Source organism: Ctenocephalides felis, unplaced genomic scaffold (genome assembly GCF_003426905.1).
Source record: "Ctenocephalides felis isolate EL2017-DRISC unplaced genomic scaffold, ASM342690v1 CF-g0.4_SCAFFOLD_00845, whole genome shotgun sequence".
Taxonomy (NCBI): Eukaryota; Metazoa; Arthropoda; class Insecta; order Siphonaptera; family Pulicidae; genus Ctenocephalides; species Ctenocephalides felis.
This window is the reverse complement of record NW_020536999.1, coordinates 63,306,576-63,326,958: the sequence shown is the minus strand read 5'-3', so window position 1 is coordinate 63,326,958 and position 20,383 is coordinate 63,306,576. Positions and strand designations below refer to the sequence as shown.

The following is a 20,383-nucleotide window of genomic DNA, read 5'->3' as shown; positions in this document are numbered from 1 at the left end:
AAAAATTATTCACTTAAAGTATTTAAGTGAGCTTAGATAGAACTTTAACCAGAATCAAAATTGAAATCTAAATTATTTTCTAATTTTTTTTTTGAAAAAAATTGAAATGAAATAATTTTTCGTTCTCAAAGCAATTGTTTCATCTACACTAGCAGAAAGTTTTTTGAATCATTCAAATCAGATGCTTATTCTCTTAACAACTGCTATTTTTTGTACATTTAGCCTTGTTTCTCAAAATGGCTGGACCTACCTTTGCCAAAAACTAATCACCACATTTCCACAAATTGAATGTTTTTTTTGGATACCCCGTTCTTTGAAAAACTCGATTTTTATTTTCTGCACTCTTTGCTCTGTATCTCCGTAACGGCTGGACCTGTCTTTGCCAAAAACTAATCAGCACTCTCTATCAAATGGAACCGAATGCTTTTTGAACCATTCAAATCAGATGATCGAAAACACACACACATCATTTTTTTTCTGAGGTATGGCAAAATGTTCTGAAACATTCAAAACGTGAAGGTATGCAAAAAATTTCGGCCCATTATTAAAACTTACCCCACGGGAAGTTAATTACCCTAAGAAAAGTTAATAAGGCCACTGTGTCGTTTTGTTCATATATGCCCTTTTTGTCCGTATTTTCACTACATATCTATGTTCCAGTTTCAAATCATTCCAAAATACGGATGGTCGTCGGTCTTTATCCGTTCGACATCGAAGGCACAAACTTTTCTTTCGACGCAGGCGACCAAATGCATTTACTGAAAGAAAATCCTAAACCTGGCTATTATGAAGTTATGAATCTACAAACGAGAGAAAAAGCACTTGTGCCAAAAGCATTGGTGGTCGAATATGGAAGAATTGAAAATGAAGAGTGAGTAAATATAATAATGATGTCTTGACTAATTACCATGATATGATAATGAAGTCATGTAATTACTATGAAAACATAGACTCTTAAATAGGTTAGAGTGGGGCTTAAAGGTCCGCGGGTGAAAAAGTCCATCGCCGATATCTCAGAAATAAGTAAAGTAAATAGTCTTTTAATAATTATAGTTATCCAATAAGACATTGGATCCGTTTGCTCATTACCAGTCGCATTTTACACCGCATATCAAAAAAAGGGATAAGAAAATTTAGAAACATTGTAAAAAACACATTTATATAATTAGCAATTAACTGGAGATTTAACTGCAGATAATATGATAGTACCTTGTTATGATACATTTGATATGTGTTGTGAAAGTTCATTTTGTATAATAACGTCAAATTGGACCTTTGTGCCCCGCCTTACCCTATAGTTCTACAGCATTTTTAATTCACAATTTTAATAAAATAGTTAGTAAATTTTATGACATATTTTGAAATTTCAGCTGGTATATAGGAAGTGCTACATGGGAACAAATAAAGATGATATTAAGTGAGAAACAGAAACCACAAAGCTTTCTAATTTTGAAAAACGGAGACAAAAAGTTTTTGCTCGGATTTCTAGATTCAATAAAAAATGTAAAGCGTTTTGATATCGAAATTAATGATAAAGGAAGGTTTCATATTCCCGAAATAGGAGAGGAAGCGTCATTTGCAAGCTTGCCTGCACTCGTTTGGTATTATAAAAGTATGTATTTAAATATAATTGTATTAAGAATCGTATCGAACATATATTTAAATACAGTTTTTAATTTCCGCATTTAAAAAACAATATTATGAACAAAAAGTTATAAATATAAACATATATCTCTGACAATGCCTAAGATTAGATTACTTCCATTTCTAAGTAGCCACCAGTAGTTTGTTCACAGCAACTGTCATCATTCTAAAGTATTTGATTACACAATATAGCAACTATAAACCAGATGTAAGTGGCATTTTGCTTTAAGTTAAGTTGCATATCTGTAGATAATCAACAAGAATCAAGATTTACCACTTTTCGTAGATCTTCAATAATATAGAATGTTCGTTCAAACCACTAACTATATCGTAAGAAAGACCAATTTAAAAAAATAATAATAAGCAGAATACCAACTGTCGACATTTTTTTCAGAATGTTGTATATGAATAATATTTGATCAACATATAAAATACCTTTATATATTGATTTTTGAATAAACATTTGTACTTCTAGCCAACAATCTCGTGCAAGATTTGAAGTTGTCCGAGCCTGCTATAATAACGTCTCATATTAAACGATTTCTGAAAAGATCAACAGAAGGCGCCAAGAACAATACAACAATAGAAGCCTCCAACGAAGAAATGCAAAATTCAGATAGAATGGTATTTGGCAATACTGATCAATCGCTTTGGACAAATAACACCTTGGAAAAAATTGCAGATGGATTAAATGCTTCCGAGACAGAACAAGTGGTTTGCAACCCTTCTTTACCATTCGAGCCCGTAGAAATTTCTGATGACGATGACGACGATCATAAATACATTCAAACTGCCAATGAAGATTCTAGAGATACATTATTATTAGAAAAATCACGTTCAAGAATATCGTCAGAAATGATTTCTGCTGATGCTTCTACCAGTATATACAAAAAAATTGCAAGTACACACCCAAATGAAGTTGAAAGTAAAGGAAAGTCCTCACTTGATAATAATTTGTCGCCAAATCTGAAACGAAGAACTATCGAGGAAATGTTTCGTGAGCTCCCTTTAACATCTGCTAGTACACGAGAAGAACAACCGCCAAATAAGCAAATGCGTATAGGTAGTTTATCAATCAAACGTACAAATATATTATTATTTATATTATATCCCAAATTATTAAAAATATCAACTATATCTTTTACTATCTTTACAGATTCTTATAGAAAACAAAACAACATACAAAATAAACAGATAACGTTTGCTGATAGTGGAACATCCGAAGAACAGAGCGATGAAGAACTACAAGAAAAACAATTGTCACAGAGTGAAACGGCAAAGAAAATATTTTCACCGAATTTAAATAATACGTTATGTGATGTAGTGTCAAAGAAAACACTTGATATAAGACAGAATAAAAATTCTAATAAGAACCATGGTCTGATAAATGATATATTGTCAAGCGAAAAAAGTGGTTTAGGCCCAAAGAAAAAACTATCCAGTGATAAAACATTGCCTTCAGAGTCTTCTTCAAATAGACCATCACAAGAAGTCCATGCAATTAATCCATCTGTTTCCACTGCTCAACATAATAATATTCGAGATGAAGAAGCAAGATTTCATGAAGCAAGTCGCGCTACATCTTCTGCTACAGATCCAAATTTGCTAAAAAAAATTGAAACATTAAACAACCAAGTTCAGCGCACAAAAAGATCTAACCGTACTGTATATTATTGTACACAAAGAGCTCAAATAATCGAAAAGTATGTTTTGAAGTCAAACTCCAGAAATATAGAAGACGAATTTATGATATCGGAACTTATTGACTTGAAAAAACTTAGGCATAAAAACCTGGTCACGCTGATAGATGTTTTTGTAGAAAATGACAATATACATATTTATCTAAATACATGGATGGCCGCACTTTGATTGAATATCTGGAAAAAAGCAGCAAACTAACAATTTTAAATAGGTATGAAATTTCTTTGCAAATAGCCAGAGGAATGAATTACTTAGAAGATAAAAATATCATTCACCGGCAACTAATGACTAGAAACGTAATAGTGCATATTATTACGGGCAATATAAAAATATCAGGCTTGTGGCATTCTAGAATAAAATCATACAATTGTCATGAATCTGAACGGGACGACTTATCTAAGTTTGCAGCTCCTGAAGTTTTGCGAAATCAGGAGTTTTCTCACAAATCAGACGTGTGGAGTTTTGGTGTGGTCCTTCATAATATATTTTCGGATACTGAACATCTCAATCATTTTCAAGCTTCAAACGATATAAACTATAAGTGGCTGCATAAAGGTCATAGATTATTAAAACCATGTTATGCAGATGATGATATTTACAGTGTAATGGCCAAATGTTGGAGTTGGAAAGATGCAGACAGACCAAGTTTTAGAAAAATACTAGAATTTCTAATATACCTAAGCGAAAAGTAATGACTTGTAATGAGAATGAAAAGGGTTAAGTGACTAAATTTATGCTTAATATTTATATTATATATATATATATATATATATATATATATATATATATATATTCTTAGACAGTAATGTAATAAATGTTTAAATTTATATAACCTACTTGAATCAAAAAGTAAATAATTGAATTATATACATTAATCATGATTTATGGTCATGATGTTTCATTATTATGTTATCAATAAAAACACAATAAAAATATATATTATAAAAATATATATTTTATTTTATATATATTATATATATATATTAGTGTTATGAAAGCAAACGTAAATCTTTACTCCTTTGAACTTGTATTAGCGTAACAAAATTCTCCGTTCTTTCAAAAACTTGATTGTATTTTCTGCCCTCTTTGCTCCGTATCTCCGTAACAGCTGGACCTCTCTTTGCCGAAAACTAATCAGCACATCTACCAATCAATAGGAATCGAATGTTTTTAATCATTCAAATCGGTTGATCCATGCGCCCGCAAACGTGGATGAACAAATGCGGACATACAAAACACACACACATCCATTTATTCTGCGGTATGCCAAAATGTTCAGAAACCTTCAAAACGCGAAGATATGCAAAATTTTTTATTTTTGATTTTCGGCCCATTACTATAACTGCCCTTCGGGAGTTTAACACTTTTAACTACCCGTAGGGCAAGTTATAGTAATCGCAAAAAAATCGAAAATGAAATTTTTTATATATTTTTACGTTTCAGAGGTTTTTGAATATTTTGGCCCACCTTAGAAAAAATGGGTGTATGTGTGTGTGTGTGTGTGTGTGTGTGCGGATACAAGTTTCGTAGACCGAGCACGGATCAACCGATTTAAAAAATTCAAAAAACATTCGATTCGTATTGATAAGGAGACGTGCTGATCAGTTTTTGGCAAAGGCAGGTCTAGGGGTTCGGAAGATGAAGTGCAAAAAGAGCCAAAAACGGTAACTCAGTTTTAAAGAGAACGGAGCGTCCGATCTTAATAATTCAAAAAACATTTTACTTTTATTGACAAGATGAACAACTGATTAAATTTTTGGGACGGCAGATACAGCGGTCATAAAGCGGTCAAATATGTCATAAAGCGGTCAAATATGTTTATTGGAGATCAAATTATCATATATTTTATAGAGATTGTAATAATGTGTACACATTTTGTGTAAATTTTTTTGGGTTCCGTACCAAGATTTTTGATTACAGTACGGGAAGTTACAGCAATTTGCCTTAAGGCACGATGCCATGCACCCCATTAGTTCCAAATTACAAAGAAACGGCTCGGCCGATCGCTGCACAGAACTGAGAGAAGATGATCTACATCAAAATACATCGATTGGCTTTTAAATTTTTGTATTCGGTTTAGGCATTTTTGAGCAAACGTCGACGAAAGTTCTAATTTTGACAAACACCAAAAAAACCATACTAATTTATGCAAACTTTGACGAATTTTTAAAATGAAACGACTTGTCGTAGTACCGTAATATTTTAGTATGATCTCTAAGACTATGGTATCTATCGTTAAAAAAAACTAATCACGTCGATTCCCAACCAATGTCTTTCCAACATTGGATGAAATTTTTTTTCAGAAATTTTTCTTTGAACCAACACTCGAGCATGTGGAATAATATCATCATCGTCACTTTCTTCGAAATCTTGACTTTCAGAATCACTATCATATGAAAAGTCCGATAATCTGTCAGCGCATATTTTTTCATCACTATCTTTGTCACAACGGCTCATTTTATCAATTTGTAATCAACAATAAAAAACAAAGCCTCAAATTGACAAAACACGACTTGTACGTTCTGGAGCTAGGAATTCGATTGAAGACGAAATAACTCAACAAAAGACCGAGTATCTCGACAATCATAACTTGTAAACAAAAATGCAAAGCGTGAATGGAAAAAATGCAAACACCACGCATATAATGTCACACATGCATATAATTATACGTATTTAGTTGATTTGTAGTGGTTAGCAGGTGTCCACACCAAATCTAATAAATAGTTATTTTTACGTGACCCGCGCTCCAGTGACATACTGCAAAAAATGTAAAAATACGTTGCCCGCATGCTAACTGCTAAGTGTTAAGTACTCGAACAGGTAATTATTCACAAGTGTATTGTATAACTACTAGATTGATATTCGTCTAAAAAGCCATATGATAACATCAAAACAATTACTGAATATCCTAGTATGACGAATTGTATGACATTTTAAGAAGTCCAACATAGATTTGCCTCTACAATGCTACACTTAAAATTTTACTTTCATCAAAAAAAAAATCATAAATATCGAATGTCACTTTCTTCTCGACATATTTAAAAAAGTTAAATGAAAAATTTAAATCATTTATTTTTAAAAATGAAGACTAATGTTCAGAAAAAGAAAAACATACCTAATGGTATGCTCATGCCGATTAGCACGATAATCTATATCAAACGAGCAAATCGATAATAACTTTGATATAATTATTATAAATGTAGGAAGCGTACTGTATATCGCATTAAGCGTATGTTCACAACAATAAAATGCTTATGTTTGAAAAACTTCTCTGTAATTTTAAATTTAACTCATTGTAGTGCTAAATAACAAATGGTAAAGTCGATCAAACTTGTCAATATAAAACAAAGAGAACATCAACAAAATGAGCAGACACGAAGAGGATGATGCATGTAAGTAAGGCACTAGAAGAAGAAATTTTCTGAAGCTTCCAGTTTTGTGTACTAATCTATTAAGTGCAAAATCATTGATAATTGAAATAAAATTTCAAATTGGTTTTAGCCTCTGAAGTTGTTAAATTGATAATACAATGAATATTAACCTAAATCAGGTTTCTGTTTTCAGTAAAAATTATTTGATTTTTATTTCAAAACCGACTTGGCCCAAAAGCGTGGACGAAAAAATATGGACCCACAAAACACACACACACATCTATTTTTTTTGAGGTATGGCAAAATGTTCTGAAACCTTCAAAACGTGAAGGTATGCAAAAATTTTCATTTTCGATTTTCGGCCCATTATTATAACTTACCCCAAGGGAAAATAATGATAAAGGAAGTTAATAAAGCCACTGTGTCGTTTTGTTCATATATGCCCTTTTTTTCCGTATTTTCACTACATATTTATATTCCAGTTTCAAATCATTCCAAAATACGGATGGTCGTAGCTCTTTATCCGTTTGACAACGAAGGAACAAACTTTTCTTTCGACGCAGGCGACCAAATGCATTTACTGAATGAAAATCCTAAACCTGGCTATTATGAGGTTATGAATCTACAAACGAGAGAAAAAGCACTTGTGCCAAAAGCATTGGTGGTCGAATATGGAAGAATTGAAAATGAAGAGTAAGTAAATATAATAATGATGTCTTGACTAATTACCATGATATGATAATGAAGTTATGCAATTACTATAATAACTGACTCAAATTGGTTGAAACGGGGCTTAAAGGTCCGCGGGTGAAAAAGTCTACCACCGATATCTCAGAAACAAGTAAAGTAAATAGTCTTTTAATAATTATAGTTATCCAATAAGACATTGGATCCGGTCGCATTTTACACCGCATATCAAATAAAAAGGGACAGGTGATAAATTTTAGAAACATTGTAAAAATACATTTATATAATTAGCAATTAACTAGAGATTAAACTGCAGACAATATGATAGTACCTTGTTATGATAACGTTTGATATGTGTTGTGAAAGTTCATTTAGTATAATAACGCCAAATTGGACCTTTGTGCCCCGCCCTACCCTATAATTCTACAGCATTTCTAATTCATAATTTTTAATAAAATAGTTAATAAATTTTATGACATATTTTGAAATTTCAGCTGGTATATAGGAAGCGCTACATGGGAACAAATAAAGATGATATTAAGTGAGAAACAGAAACCACAAAGCTTTCTAATTTTGAAAAACGGAGACAAAAAGTTTATGCTCGGATTTCTAGATTCAATAAAAAATGTAAGGCATTTTGATATCGAAATTAATGCTAAAGGAAGGTTTCACATTCCCGAAATAGGAGAAGAAGCGTCATTTGCAAGCTTGCCTGCACTCGTTTGGTATTATAAAAGTATGTATTTAATTGTAAGTGTATTAAGTATCGAACATATACAATTTTTAATTTCCGCATTTAAAAAACAATATTATGAACAAAAAGTTATAAATATAAACATATCTGTGACAACGCCTAAGATTAGATTACTTCCATTTCTAAATAGCCACCAGTAGTTTGTTGACAGCAACAGAAAGCATTCTAAAGTATTTGATAACAAAATATAGCAACTATAAACCAGATGTAAGTGGCATTTTGCTTTAAGTTAAGTTGCATACCTATAGATAATCAACAAGAATCAAGATTTACCACTTTTCGTAGATCTTCAATAATATAGAATGTTCGTTCAAACCACTAACTATAATATAAGAAAGATTATTAGGAAGCAAAGAAACGATGTTACCAATTTTAAACAATAATTAATAAGCAGATTACCAACTAGTGATACGTTTCTCAAAATTTTGTCTATAAATAATATTTCAACAAGATATAATATGCCATTATACATTGATTTTTTAATAAACATTTGTACTTCCAGCCAACAGTCTTGTGCAAAATTTGAAGTTGTCCGAGCCTGCCATAATAACGTCTCATATTAAACGATTTCTGAAAAGATCAACAGAAGGCGCCAAGAACAATACAACAATAGAAGCCTCCAACAAAGAAATGCAAAATTCAGAAAGAATGGTATTTGGCAATACTGATCAATCGTTTTGGACGAATAACACCCTGGAAAAAATAGCAGTTGGATTAAATGCTTCCGAGACAGAACAAGTGGTTTGCATCCCTTCTTTACCGTTCGAGCCCGTAGAAATTTCTGATGACGATGACGACGATCATCAATACATTCAAACTGCCAATGAATATTCTAGAGATACATTAATATTAAAAAAATCACCTCCAAGAATATCGTCAGAAATGATCTCGCCTGATGCTTCTACCAGTATATACAAAAATATTGCAAGTACACAACCAAATGAAGTTGAAAGTAAAGGAAAGTCCTCACTTGATAATAATGATTTGCCAAATCTGAAAAGAAGAACCATCGAGGAAATGTTTGGTGAACTCCCTTCAACATCTGCTGGTACACGAGAAGAACAACCGCCAAATAAGCAAATGCGTATAGGTATCAATCAAACATACAAATATGTTATTAATCCCAAATTATTAAAAATATCAACTATATCTTTTACTATCTTTACAGATTATTATAGAAAACAAAACAAACAGATACAAAATAAACAGATAACGTTTGCTGATAGTGGAACATCCGAAGAACAGAGCGATGAAGAACTACAAGAAAAACAATTGTCACAGAGTGAAACGGCAAGAAAAACATTTTCACAGAATTTTTATAATACATTATGTGGAGAAGAGTCGAAAAAAACACTTGCTCCATGTCCGAAGGTAGATATAAGACAGAATGAAACTTCAAATAAGAACCATGGTCTAATAAATGATATATTGTCAAGCGAAGAAAGTGGTTTAGGGCGAAAGAAAATACTATCGACTGATAAAACATTGTCTCCAGAGTTTTCTCCAAATAGACCATTACAAGAAGTCCATGCAATGAATCCATCTGTTTCCACTGATCAACATAATAATATACGAGATGAAGAAAAAAGATTTCATGAAGCAAGTCGCACTACATCTTCTGCTACAGATACAAATTTGCTAGAAAAATTTGAAACCTTAAGCAACCAAATTCAACGCACAAAAAGATCACATCTTACTGTAAATTATTACACAGAAAGGGGTCAAATAATCGAAGAGCATGTTTTAAAGTCAAACTTCAGAAATATAAAAGACGAATTGATTATATCGGAACTTAGAGATTTAATAAAACTTCAGCATAAAACCCTGGTCACGCTGATAGATGTTTTTGTAGAATATGAAAATATACATATTTTATCTATATACATGGAAGGCAGCACTTTGATTGAATATCTGAAAAAAAGCAGCAAATTAACAATTTTAAAGAGGTATGAAATTTCTTTGCAAATAGCCAGAGGTATGACTTACTTAGAAGAGAAAAAGATCATTCATCGGCAACTAATGACTAGAAACGTAATAGTACATATTATTACGGGCAATATAAAAATATCAGGCTTGTGGCATTCCAGAATAAAATCATACAATTGTCATGAATCTGAACGAGACGACTTATCTAAGTTTGCAGCTCCTGAAGTTTTGCGAAATCGGGAGTTTTCTCACAAATCGGACGTGTGGAGTTTCGGTGTGATCCTTCATAATATATTTTCGGATTCTGAATATCTCAATCATTTTCAAGCTTCAAACGATATAAACTATAAGTGGCTGCATAAATTATTAAAACCGTGTTATGCAGATGACGATATTTACAGTGTAATGACTAAATGTTGGAGTTGGAAAGGTGCAGATAGACCAAGTTTCGGAAAAATACTTGAATGCATAATAAACCTAAGTAATAACTCGGAACGTTCTTGCATATTAGAATAGTTATTTGAAAGACTAAATTTATGCTTAAGTATTTATGTTTAATATTAGAAAAAAACGTTCGAAAACAAATTATAGATTATTGATGGTCATGAGGTTTCATTATTCTGTCATTATCAAAAAAAAAAACAATAAAAATATATATTCTCAAAAAAATATATTATATTATGTTAGTGCTATAAGCAAACGCAAATCCTTACTCTTTTTCACTATTTTGTGTTTACATTTTGCTTTTCAAAAATATCCTTCTAAGTTATCAATAATAATTTTCCGATAACTCTAATATATTAAAAACTAGTTGAAAGTGGCATTTTGCCTTAAGGCAAGTTGCACGAACTTCCAGAAATGTGTAATAATTGACTTGATCAACCGAAATTGAGATTTAGATATTTAGATTAAATTTTCAACTGTATATTTCTATATTAAAGTTTTCGCTTTCAATTGAATCTTAACATTACGATTTCTTATTGATATCTCTCAATCACTTCTAAAAAATTATCTGTAATTAATTTAGTTATATTGCACTTGTATGTCATAAAATTTTAGCTTATTTTTCGAAATTTTAATGAATTGACAATATTTGACTCATCATGTCACAAAAGAAACTTTTGACACAAGTTCTGACTATTGTTTCAAAATATGATAAATTTTAAAAATTAAACTACTTGCCGTAGGGCGTTAAATTTTAATCGAAAAAAAAAATTGACAGTCAATTACGAAGAAAAGGCTCGGCCGACCTTTGTCCAAAACATATATGGACTACTACCAAATAATATCTTTCGAATAGATTTGAATTTTTAAAATCGATTTCTCTCTCATTTTTAAAATCGATCTCTCATTTTTGTGCTAATTACAAAGAAACGTCTCAGCCGATTGTATAAAAAATCTAACCAACGCGAGTGCTTATCAAGTTTCATCGAATGGTTCTTAAATTTTTGAATACGACTTAACCGTTTCTGAGAAAACGTCGAGAAAGTTCTAATTTTAATATACGTCACAAAATGCTACTATATTTTGTTCAATTTTTGGTGATTTTTTTAAATTAAACGACTTGTAAAGCCGTAATATTTCTAGAAGACCATGATATCTATCGCCATACAAAAATTCATAAGAAGATTACAAGATATTGAGTTAGCGAATCTTTACCAAAACCTAATCAGGTCGATTTCCAACCAATATCTTCCGAAAGGTTTTTGAATTTTCAGAATCGATTCAGAATAACACACACATACATTTTTAACTTCCCGAAGGAGAAGTTTATGTTTTCATCAAAAAATCCGATTCGCTAATTTTATGTTTTCTCGACGTTTCAAGCCATTCTGAATCGAATGAGATCAAATTTGGAAAAAGTATGTGTGTGTGGGTGTGTGTGTTGTGTGTGTGTGTGTGTGTGTGTGTGTATGTGAACAGATTTTTTGCCGTAAATCGACGTTTTCTCGAAAACGGCTGGGTAGATTTCAAAAATTTAAAAGCCATTCGATGTATCTCGACGAGAACTATTGTTTGTCAGTTTTGTGCGACGATCGGCCAAGCCGTTTCTTTATAAATGGCAGAAAAGTGAAAAATTTTTCGTCTACGTTTTAGCCCGCAATTCTGAATCGATTTTGAAAATTCAAAAACCGTTCGAAAGATATTGGTTGGGAATCGTGCTGATTAGTTTTGGTAGAGATCGGCCGGGTCGTTTTCTTGTAATAAAGTTTTAAAAAAAAAATTTCGACGATTTTTATGATTATTTTTTTGACGATAGATACCATAGTCTTCTAGATCATACTAAAATATTACGGCCCTACGATAACTGGTTCAGCTTTAAAAATTCGTCAAAGTTTGCAAAAATCAGTATGGTCTTTTTGGCATTTGTCAAAATTAGACTTTTGATCGACGTTTTCTCAAAAACGCCTGAACCGATTTTAGAAATTTAAAAGCCATTTGATGTATTTCGGTGAGGACTATCGTTTGTCAGTTTTGTGCAAGGATCTGACAAGCCGTTTCTTTGTAATTCGAAAATACTTTTTGTCCACATTTAAGCTCATCCTACCGAACCGATTTTAAAAATCAAAAACTGTTCGAAAGATATTAATTGGGAATGATACTGATTAATTTTAGGTGAAAATCTACCGAGCCGTTTTCTTGTAATTAACTGTTGAAAAAAAGTGTTAAATTTTTGTCGACATTTAAGCTCATCCTACCGAACCGATTTTAAAAAATCAAAAACTGTTCGAAAGATATTAGTTGGGAATGATACTGATTAATTTTAAGTGAAAATCTATCGAGCCGTTTTTCTTGTAATTAACTGTTGAAAAAAAGTGTTAAATTTTTGTCGACATTTAAGCTCATCCTACCGAACCGATTTTAAAATATCAAAACTGTTCGAAAGATATTAGTTGGGAATGATACTGATTAATTTTAGGTGAAAATCTACCGAGCCATTTTCTTGTATTTAACTGTTGAAAAAAAATTTAAGCCGATTTTCATGGTACTTTTTTGGCGATATACATCATGTTCTTATAGAACTTACTGTAATATTACGGCCTTACGACAAATAGTTTAATTTTACAAATTCGTCAAAGTTTGCTAAAATTATTATCGTTTTTTTTAAAGTAGGATTGATGAAGTATATTATTTACACATTTTTTTTGATTAAGTCGATTATTTACACATATCGGGAAGTTCATGTAACTTGCCTCAAGGCTAAATACCAAACCAACTAGTTAAAATTGGTTTAGAATGGCTTGAAACGTAAGAAGAAAACATAAAATTAGTAAAACGGATTTTTTAACGAAATTTATGCACATACAGTTATCAGATAATTTATAGAGATTTTAATAATAAGTACCGATTTTTTTTTTACTTCTATTAAAAAAAATCTGAATTTTTAAAAAAGTCAATATTGTCCTTTTTATCAAAAATATTCAAATGTTTGCAAAATTTGGTCGAACAAATTATAACTTCTAACTTTCTAGCCATAAGAAATTGTATATTGCGATACGGGAAGTTCTAGCAATTTTCCTTAAGGCACGATGCCATGCACCACTAGTTATTTTTGACATTTAATAAGAGTATGCATCTTTTAAATGTTAAGATATATAAAGTAATTAGAACATAATCAGAAGTTTTTAAACGGTGACTAATTAGTTGACAACTGCATGAATTATCGAAAAATATTTATGATAATAAATTAAAAATTGAATTAGATTTTGATCATATTTTTACAATATTATCTATACAGTACATAATACTTTCTTCATAAAATATATAAAATTTATTGAGAAATTTTCCATTGTCATTTATTTGAACTTACAATTAGAGCAAATTTGTCCTAAATAGATTCAATTTGAAAAATTTATATATAAAATATAATATAGAAGACAAATATATGAATTACTAAAAAAATGCCTTTTTAATAATATCATGAACATAATTAAAATAATAATTTATTATATAATATGAATAAAAATCATCAACCTAACAAATAATTGGTATTTAGGGTTAGGGTTTATACAAAAACTGACATTTTAGAAAACCGGTTTTCGAACTCTAAATTTCCCAGAAAACCGGTTTTAGCCGTTTTTCGAATTTTATATAAAATATCACTTTATGCTCGAATATTCTGTAATAACAAAAATATATCGGCAGTTTTTGACTGAATTTATTCAACGTTCAATTTATGAATAGTAAACAAATTTGTTTTAATTTTAATTAGTAGAACAAAGAAATAATAGTTGATCTGGATTAAATAAGTTGAAATGATTATTCGTTATTCATGCATCATTTTCACATATGAGAATATAAATATTTTTATGATAGTGAAAGAAAAGAGTTCGAATAAATAAAAATAATGCATTTCTAAATAAAAAATTTAACTTTTAATTAAATAAAAAAAATGTCACTTGTAACCGAACTAGGCTTAATAGTTTTTCAAGCTTGATATAATAATTTTAGATTTTTGTTCTTTTATTTGTAGCTTCTAGAGCTAAAAACTCGTTTTATAGTTTTAGTAGAGCAGTTCACTCCTAAAAGTTGCATTGATCTAAATCAATATACATTCGACCAAAAAATAACACAGAACCATTCTGGAATTATAACAGACTGATATGATTCTTAATTTTATCGAACCGATATGACTCAAAGTATTAAAACGCTTGCTTCCATCTAATTCTAGTATATTTGTCATTTTCAATTTTCACAGTAAAACCGCTAAAAAAATGGTTTTTGAATTTCATAATTTTTGCCAAAAAATCGGTTTTCAAAACCGGTTTTTGAAAACCGGCAAACCCTATTATTTATATATTATTTATATAATTATTGGGTAATTATTATTAGTTTATATATAATATATTAATCAAAATTATTATTACCATATTATTCACAATAAAATAATAACAAGTAGTACTGCCCTAGGGAGTTAAACTCCAACTCGATTCAAGCAAGAATTGTATGAGAGATTTCTCATTTCCATTTCTCACCACTGTGCCCGAAATGTGCTATTATCAATTAGCAACATTTTTACATCTATATACTCAAGTGGAAATTGACATCGCTCCTGCACGATGTCAGGCTGTTCAGAGCGCGGTTCGAACACACGACTGCGTCCACACAAGTCCGTGACCTTAAGCATTACACATTGGAACACCCTTATTCACAATATGAATAATAATTACTCAAATCCTTACTAAAAACTATTAACACGATTTTAAATAATATATTTAAAATAATTTTGGATATTCAAAATCGGTTCTGAATGTTTGGTGAATGAAAACTTTAACGAAAAATTATACACGTATCTTCTAATATACGTAAATTTGCTGAAACTAACACTATAATGCATTTTTTTTTATTAATTTATCCACAATTACCCGTGCGTTCTCTAAGCATCACGCAAGTTGTGATAATGTCTAAGATAAGATATAAATTACATATAAAAGGTTTGGATTTCGCTATGAGAGACAGTTAAAAGTGAAGTCGTAATATTAAATTTTACGGTTTAATTATTTTTATTAAATTGTACCGACATGGCAAGAAAAAGACCAAGACTTAGTCATGAAGGGAATCGCAGTAGAAACGACGAAAGCGGTATGGACAATTCGTAGGAAAAATATGTTAACGATTATAAGATATCGAAATTATTAATAAAATATAAAATAAGATAATAATTAATCGATTATAAGATACGATAATTATTAACTTCCCGTAGAGTAAGTTATTATAATAGTCCAAAAATCGGGAGATAATACGTTTGCATATCTTCACGTTTGAGTGGTTTCTGAACATTTTGGCATAATTTAGAAAAAATGGATGGATGTATGTGGTGTGGGCGAGTGTTTGTATGTGTTTGTGCGTATATATGGATTCAAAAAGCATTCGACATGAAAAGAAAAATCGAATCCTATTGATGGGAAAATGTGCTGATTTGGTTTTGAAATGAAATTTTTGCATTCTTCACGTTTCAAAGGTTTCTGAACATTTTGGCACACCTCAGAAAAATTGGATGTGTGTGTGTTTTGTGGGTCCGTATTTTTTCGTTATGGGCGCACAGATCAACCGATTTGAGTGGTTCAAAAAACATTCGATTCCTTTTGATAGGGAGATGTACTGATTAGGTTTTGGCAAAGACAGGTCCAGCCGATTTGCAGCTAGAGGGAAAAAGTGCCAAAAACGATAATACAATTTTTGAGTGAACGGAGCACCTGATTTCGATGTATCGCGTTATCAATTGCGCGACGATTACCAAGCCGTTTCTCTGTAAATAGCAAAATTGAGAAAATTTTTTCGTCCACGTTTTAGCCCGCAATTCTGAATCGATGTTGAAAATTCAAAAACTGTTCGAAAGATATTGGTTGGGAATCGACCTGATTAGTTTTTTGGTAAAGATCAGCCGGGTAGTTTTCTTGTAATAAAGTTTTCAAAAAGAATTTCGACAATTTTTATTATTATTTTTTTGACGGTAGATCAGGAGCTTTAAAAATTCATCAAAGTTTGCAAAAATTAGTATCGTTCTTTGGCATTTGTCAAAATTAGATCTTTGATCGACGTTTTCTCAAAACCGCCTGAAAATTTCAGAAATTTAAAAGCCATTTGATTGTTTGATATTCAATGAGGACTATCGTTTGTCAGTTATGTGAGACGATTGCTGCCAAGCAGTTCCTTTGTAATTTGGACAAAAGTGTTAAACTTTTCGTCCACATTTAAGCTCAAACTACCGAATCGATCGATTTAAAAAATCAAAAACTGTTCGAAAGATGTTAGTTGGGAATGATACTGATTAATTTTAGGTAAAAATCGACCAAACCATTTTCTTGTAATTAACTGTTGAAACAAATTTAAGCCGATTTTTATGGAATTTTTTTAGCGATATATATCATGGTCTTATAGAACTTACTGAAATATTACGGCCTTACGACAAGTAGTATAATTTTAGAAATTTATTAAAGTTTGAGAAAATAAGTAGTTTTTATTGACATTTGTTAATATTAAAATTACAGGATTTACTTGGTATAACGATAGAGTACTTCGTCTTAATGAACATACTAAACCATTAAAGTTCTGCGGAAACTGATTCAATTATAAATTGATGATTTTTGAAAATTTGCTTTTAGAAAATACTCCGAGTTAACGTTTCGTTCGTTTTCAATTAAGCGTAATAAATCCACTCGGAATTACTTTTAAGCACTCATAAATTAATTTCTTTTTTATTGATTAAGTCGATTATTAACACATATATGAAAGTTATATAACTTGCCTCAAGGTAAAATACCAATACCAACTAGTTTTTTTTTCAAAATTTTCAAACATATACAAGGTTTTATATTTTAACTATAAATTTAAAGTTTAAAATTTATTTGAAAAATATATATATTTCATATGCGTTATTCTAATCGAAAGCAATATTTCCTCAGATAGATGCCTCATGTAAACGATCGCGATAAGATCGTCGCTATATAATATGAGCGATAAAATAATTGGAAATATTCGAAACAATTGTTATTATCATTGATAAATATTTATTGATCATAGATTTGTTTCCTTGAGTATTTAATTCTGGTACGGGAAGTTTCAGCAATTTGCCTTAAGGCCTGAGTTACCGTTTCGAACTATGAGAAGTAGAGTTCCTGAATTAATCTTCAAAAATTTATGAATTATACAGAGGATTATAAAAAACGCTATTTTTTGAAATGATGTAGTGTAAATCGCCACGTTTGGCCTTGTGTAAATAGACGACCCTGTTTTAACTTCCTGTCGGGTAAGCTATAGTAATCGCAAAAAAAACAAAATGGATATTTTTATATATCTTTACGTTTCAGGGGTTTTCTGAACATTACGAAGATACGGGGCAAAAAATGCTAAAAACGGTAACTCAGTTTTTAAGAGAACGGAGCATCTGATTTTAATAATTCAAAAAAACATTTTACTTATATGGACAAGATGAAAAATTGATCAAATTTTTATGAAGGCAGGTCTAGCCGTTTAGGAGATCTAGTAAGAAAAGTAAAAAAAATGCCATTTGACGGTCAAAAATGATCATTAGACGTTTGCACATCAAATTATCACATATTTTATAGAGATTTTAACAATAAGTATAAATTTTGTTTACATTTCTATGGGTTCCGTGCCAATGTTTATCCGTTAGACGGCGACGCAGCGCTTACGCGCTTTGATATTTCGTCTCTATGCAGTTAAAGCCAGTGCGATTGCTCTGAAAAAAGTTCAGATTTTAATTTTTTTCCAAAAAGTCTTTTTTTTTAAAGAAGTTAGTTTCTCAAAAATCTATTTTTTCAAAGTAATTTTTTCAAAAATGTTAATCTTTTTAAAAGAAAATAAATTTTGGTACGGAAAGTTCCAGCAATTTGCCTTAAGGCACGATGCCATGCGCCCCACTAGTTTTGAATTGTGTTTGACAAGCTTTGAATCTTTATGTCATGTCATTTTACCTTTATAATTACTCTTCATTATTTTCGCAGAACATCCTGAACCACCACTATTATTAGTATTCGGAGTCTACGCTTATGAAGCTAAAGATTCGACGAAATATCGTTCCAAGTAGGAGACCGAATGAAAGTATTACAAAATGTTGAGGATTATTATGAAGTCCTTCACTTCAAAACCATGCGACAAGGTTTGGTACCAAAAATGCTGGTCGAGGAGGAACGTCGATTCGAGGATGAAGAGTTAGTAACTATAATCATATGTATTCTGTAGTCATGGTATCTTTTTTCTTTAATTCGCAATCAACTTTTAGAAATTCTTTTACAATTTCAATCGTTAATCATTACAAATCATTAATATTCATTTACATACATGTAAAAATATTGATACACAGACGAAATAGAGACGAATGGACAGGTAGGTAGACTAAAGAAGGTATAGTAGACGAATGGACAGGAAAATAGGCAGATAAACAGACATGTGGACAAGTAGACATGTATGTTGTCAGGTCGACTGGTAGGCATGTCGAGCGGTAGAAATAAATACAGGTAAATCGGTAGACAAGCGGATATGCAGGCAGATACTAAAGTACAAAGTTGACATCACACAGGTAGACAGTTAGACAGATAGATCAATACAAATCAAATATTTATTGATTAAATCGATTATTCACTCATAGCGGAAACTTCATTTAACTTGCCACTTACACCTAGTTTTTAACTTCCCGTAGGGTAGTTATAGTAATGGGCCAAAAATCAAAAATAATTTTTTTGCATATCTTCACGTTTTGAAGGTTTCTGAACATTTTGGCATACCTCAGAAAAAAAGGATGTCTGTATGTGTTTTTTCGTTCACGATTTCGGGCGCACGGATCAACCGATTCGAATGGTTCAAAGAATCCTATGTTAGGGACATGTGCTGATTAGTCTTTGGCAAAGGCAGGTCCAGCCGTTTCGGAGATACGAGCAAAGAGTATAAAAAATAGAAATGGAGGTTTTGAGAGAACTGAGCATCCGATTTGAATGCTCCAAAAAACATTCAATTTGTAATGATTGGGAGAAGTGGTGTTTAGTTTTTGGCAAAGACAAGTCTGACGATTTTGAAGATAACAAGCTAATCGTGCAAAAAATGGCAGTTTTTGTGAGAACTAAGCAGCGTATTTGAATGGCTCAAAAAACTTTCTGTTTCTTTTGACAAAATAATGTTTTTGGGAAAAAAAAATTTCAAATATTTTTTTTATTTTTTTTTTTTTAATTTTTTTTATCAAAAATTTAATTTTAATTCTAAACAATTAAATAAATAATTTTAACTTTATATAATTTTTATAAATATAAGAGAATGGTACAGTATGATATGGTACGGGAAGTTCCTGCAATTTGCCTAAGGCACAATTCCATACACAACTAGTTCTAATTTTATTTTATGATATTCATAATTAATCATATGATTGGTATCTAATTTAACGATAATATGAATATTAAGTTAATTTAATACAATTTTAAACGATATTGATTTTACTATATTGTATGTATGTATGTATTATTATAAAAAGTTTATTATCATATTTATCATCATAATTATCTCTGAAAAAAGGTTAATTGTATTCACACACAAGATATCTAAAACATAAAAAAAATTTTGTATAATGTATGCCATATCTTTTTCTATATTTTATATGCATGTTCTTACTTTTTAGGTGGTTTTTCAAGGATATTGCCCGCGAAAAAGCTACTTCTTTATTACTATATGATACTGGAACTACAGGAACGTTTTTGATAAGAAAGTCAAAAAACAGCCATCATTCCTATTATATGTATTGCATATTAAGTATAGAGAACATGAAGACTATAAAGTTGCGCATTTCGAA

At 30.8% G+C, this 20,383-nt stretch overlaps 3 protein-coding genes across 3 annotated transcripts in view; all 3 read left to right on the top strand.

Annotated features, from left to right (window-relative positions):
- Positions 1–677: 677 nt before the first annotated feature.
- LOC113387038 lies at positions 678–3,513 on the top strand. The gene is made up of 4 exons (XM_026624797.1): positions 678–871; positions 1,371–1,612; positions 2,120–2,707; positions 2,801–3,513. The coding sequence occupies exons 1-4, from the start codon at positions 684–686 to the stop codon at positions 3,511–3,513; spliced, it is 1,731 nt and encodes a 576-aa protein (XP_026480582.1). The 5' UTR covers positions 678–683.
- A 3,597-nt stretch (positions 3,514–7,110) lies between these two features.
- Positions 7,111–18,634, top strand: LOC113387027. The gene is made up of 5 exons (XM_026624787.1): positions 7,111–7,409; positions 7,898–8,139; positions 8,660–9,247; positions 9,326–10,357; positions 18,552–18,634. The coding sequence occupies exons 1-5, from the start codon at positions 7,111–7,113 to the stop codon at positions 18,632–18,634; spliced, it is 2,244 nt and encodes a 747-aa protein (XP_026480572.1).
- Positions 15,542–20,383, top strand: part of LOC113387016 (tyrosine-protein kinase Src64B-like) — a 5,942-nt gene continuing 1,100 nt past the window's right edge. The window contains exons 1-3 of the mRNA XM_026624778.1: positions 15,542–15,666; positions 18,552–18,758; positions 20,213–20,329. Coding sequence (XP_026480563.1) covers positions 18,643–18,758; positions 20,213–20,329 — 233 coding nt within the window. The 5' untranslated portion in view covers positions 15,542–15,666; positions 18,552–18,642. The remainder of the gene's footprint in view (positions 15,667–18,551; positions 18,759–20,212; positions 20,330–20,383) is intronic.

What these genes read in the sequence shown, in the direction of transcription:
- LOC113387027 (XM_026624787.1), top strand. Translation starts at nt 7,111, where the DNA reads ATGATAAAGGAAGTTAATAAAGCCACTGTGTCGTTTTGTTCATATATG. An exon ending in ACTCGTTTGGTATTATAAAA is followed by an intron (nt 8,140 to 8,659) that starts GTATGTATTTAA and finishes TTGTACTTCCAG; the next exon opens with CCAACAGTCTTGTGCAAAAT. An exon ending in AAATAAGCAAATGCGTATAG is followed by an intron (nt 9,248 to 9,325) that starts GTATCAATCAAA and finishes CTATCTTTACAG; the next exon opens with ATTATTATAGAAAACAAAAC.
- LOC113387038 (XM_026624797.1), top strand. Translation starts at nt 684, where the DNA reads ATGGTCGTCGGTCTTTATCCGTTCGACATCGAAGGCACAAACTTTTCT. An exon ending in GGAAGAATTGAAAATGAAGA is followed by an intron (nt 872 to 1,370) that starts GTGAGTAAATAT and finishes TTGAAATTTCAG; the next exon opens with CTGGTATATAGGAAGTGCTA. An exon ending in ACTCGTTTGGTATTATAAAA is followed by an intron (nt 1,613 to 2,119) that starts GTATGTATTTAA and finishes TTGTACTTCTAG; the next exon opens with CCAACAATCTCGTGCAAGAT.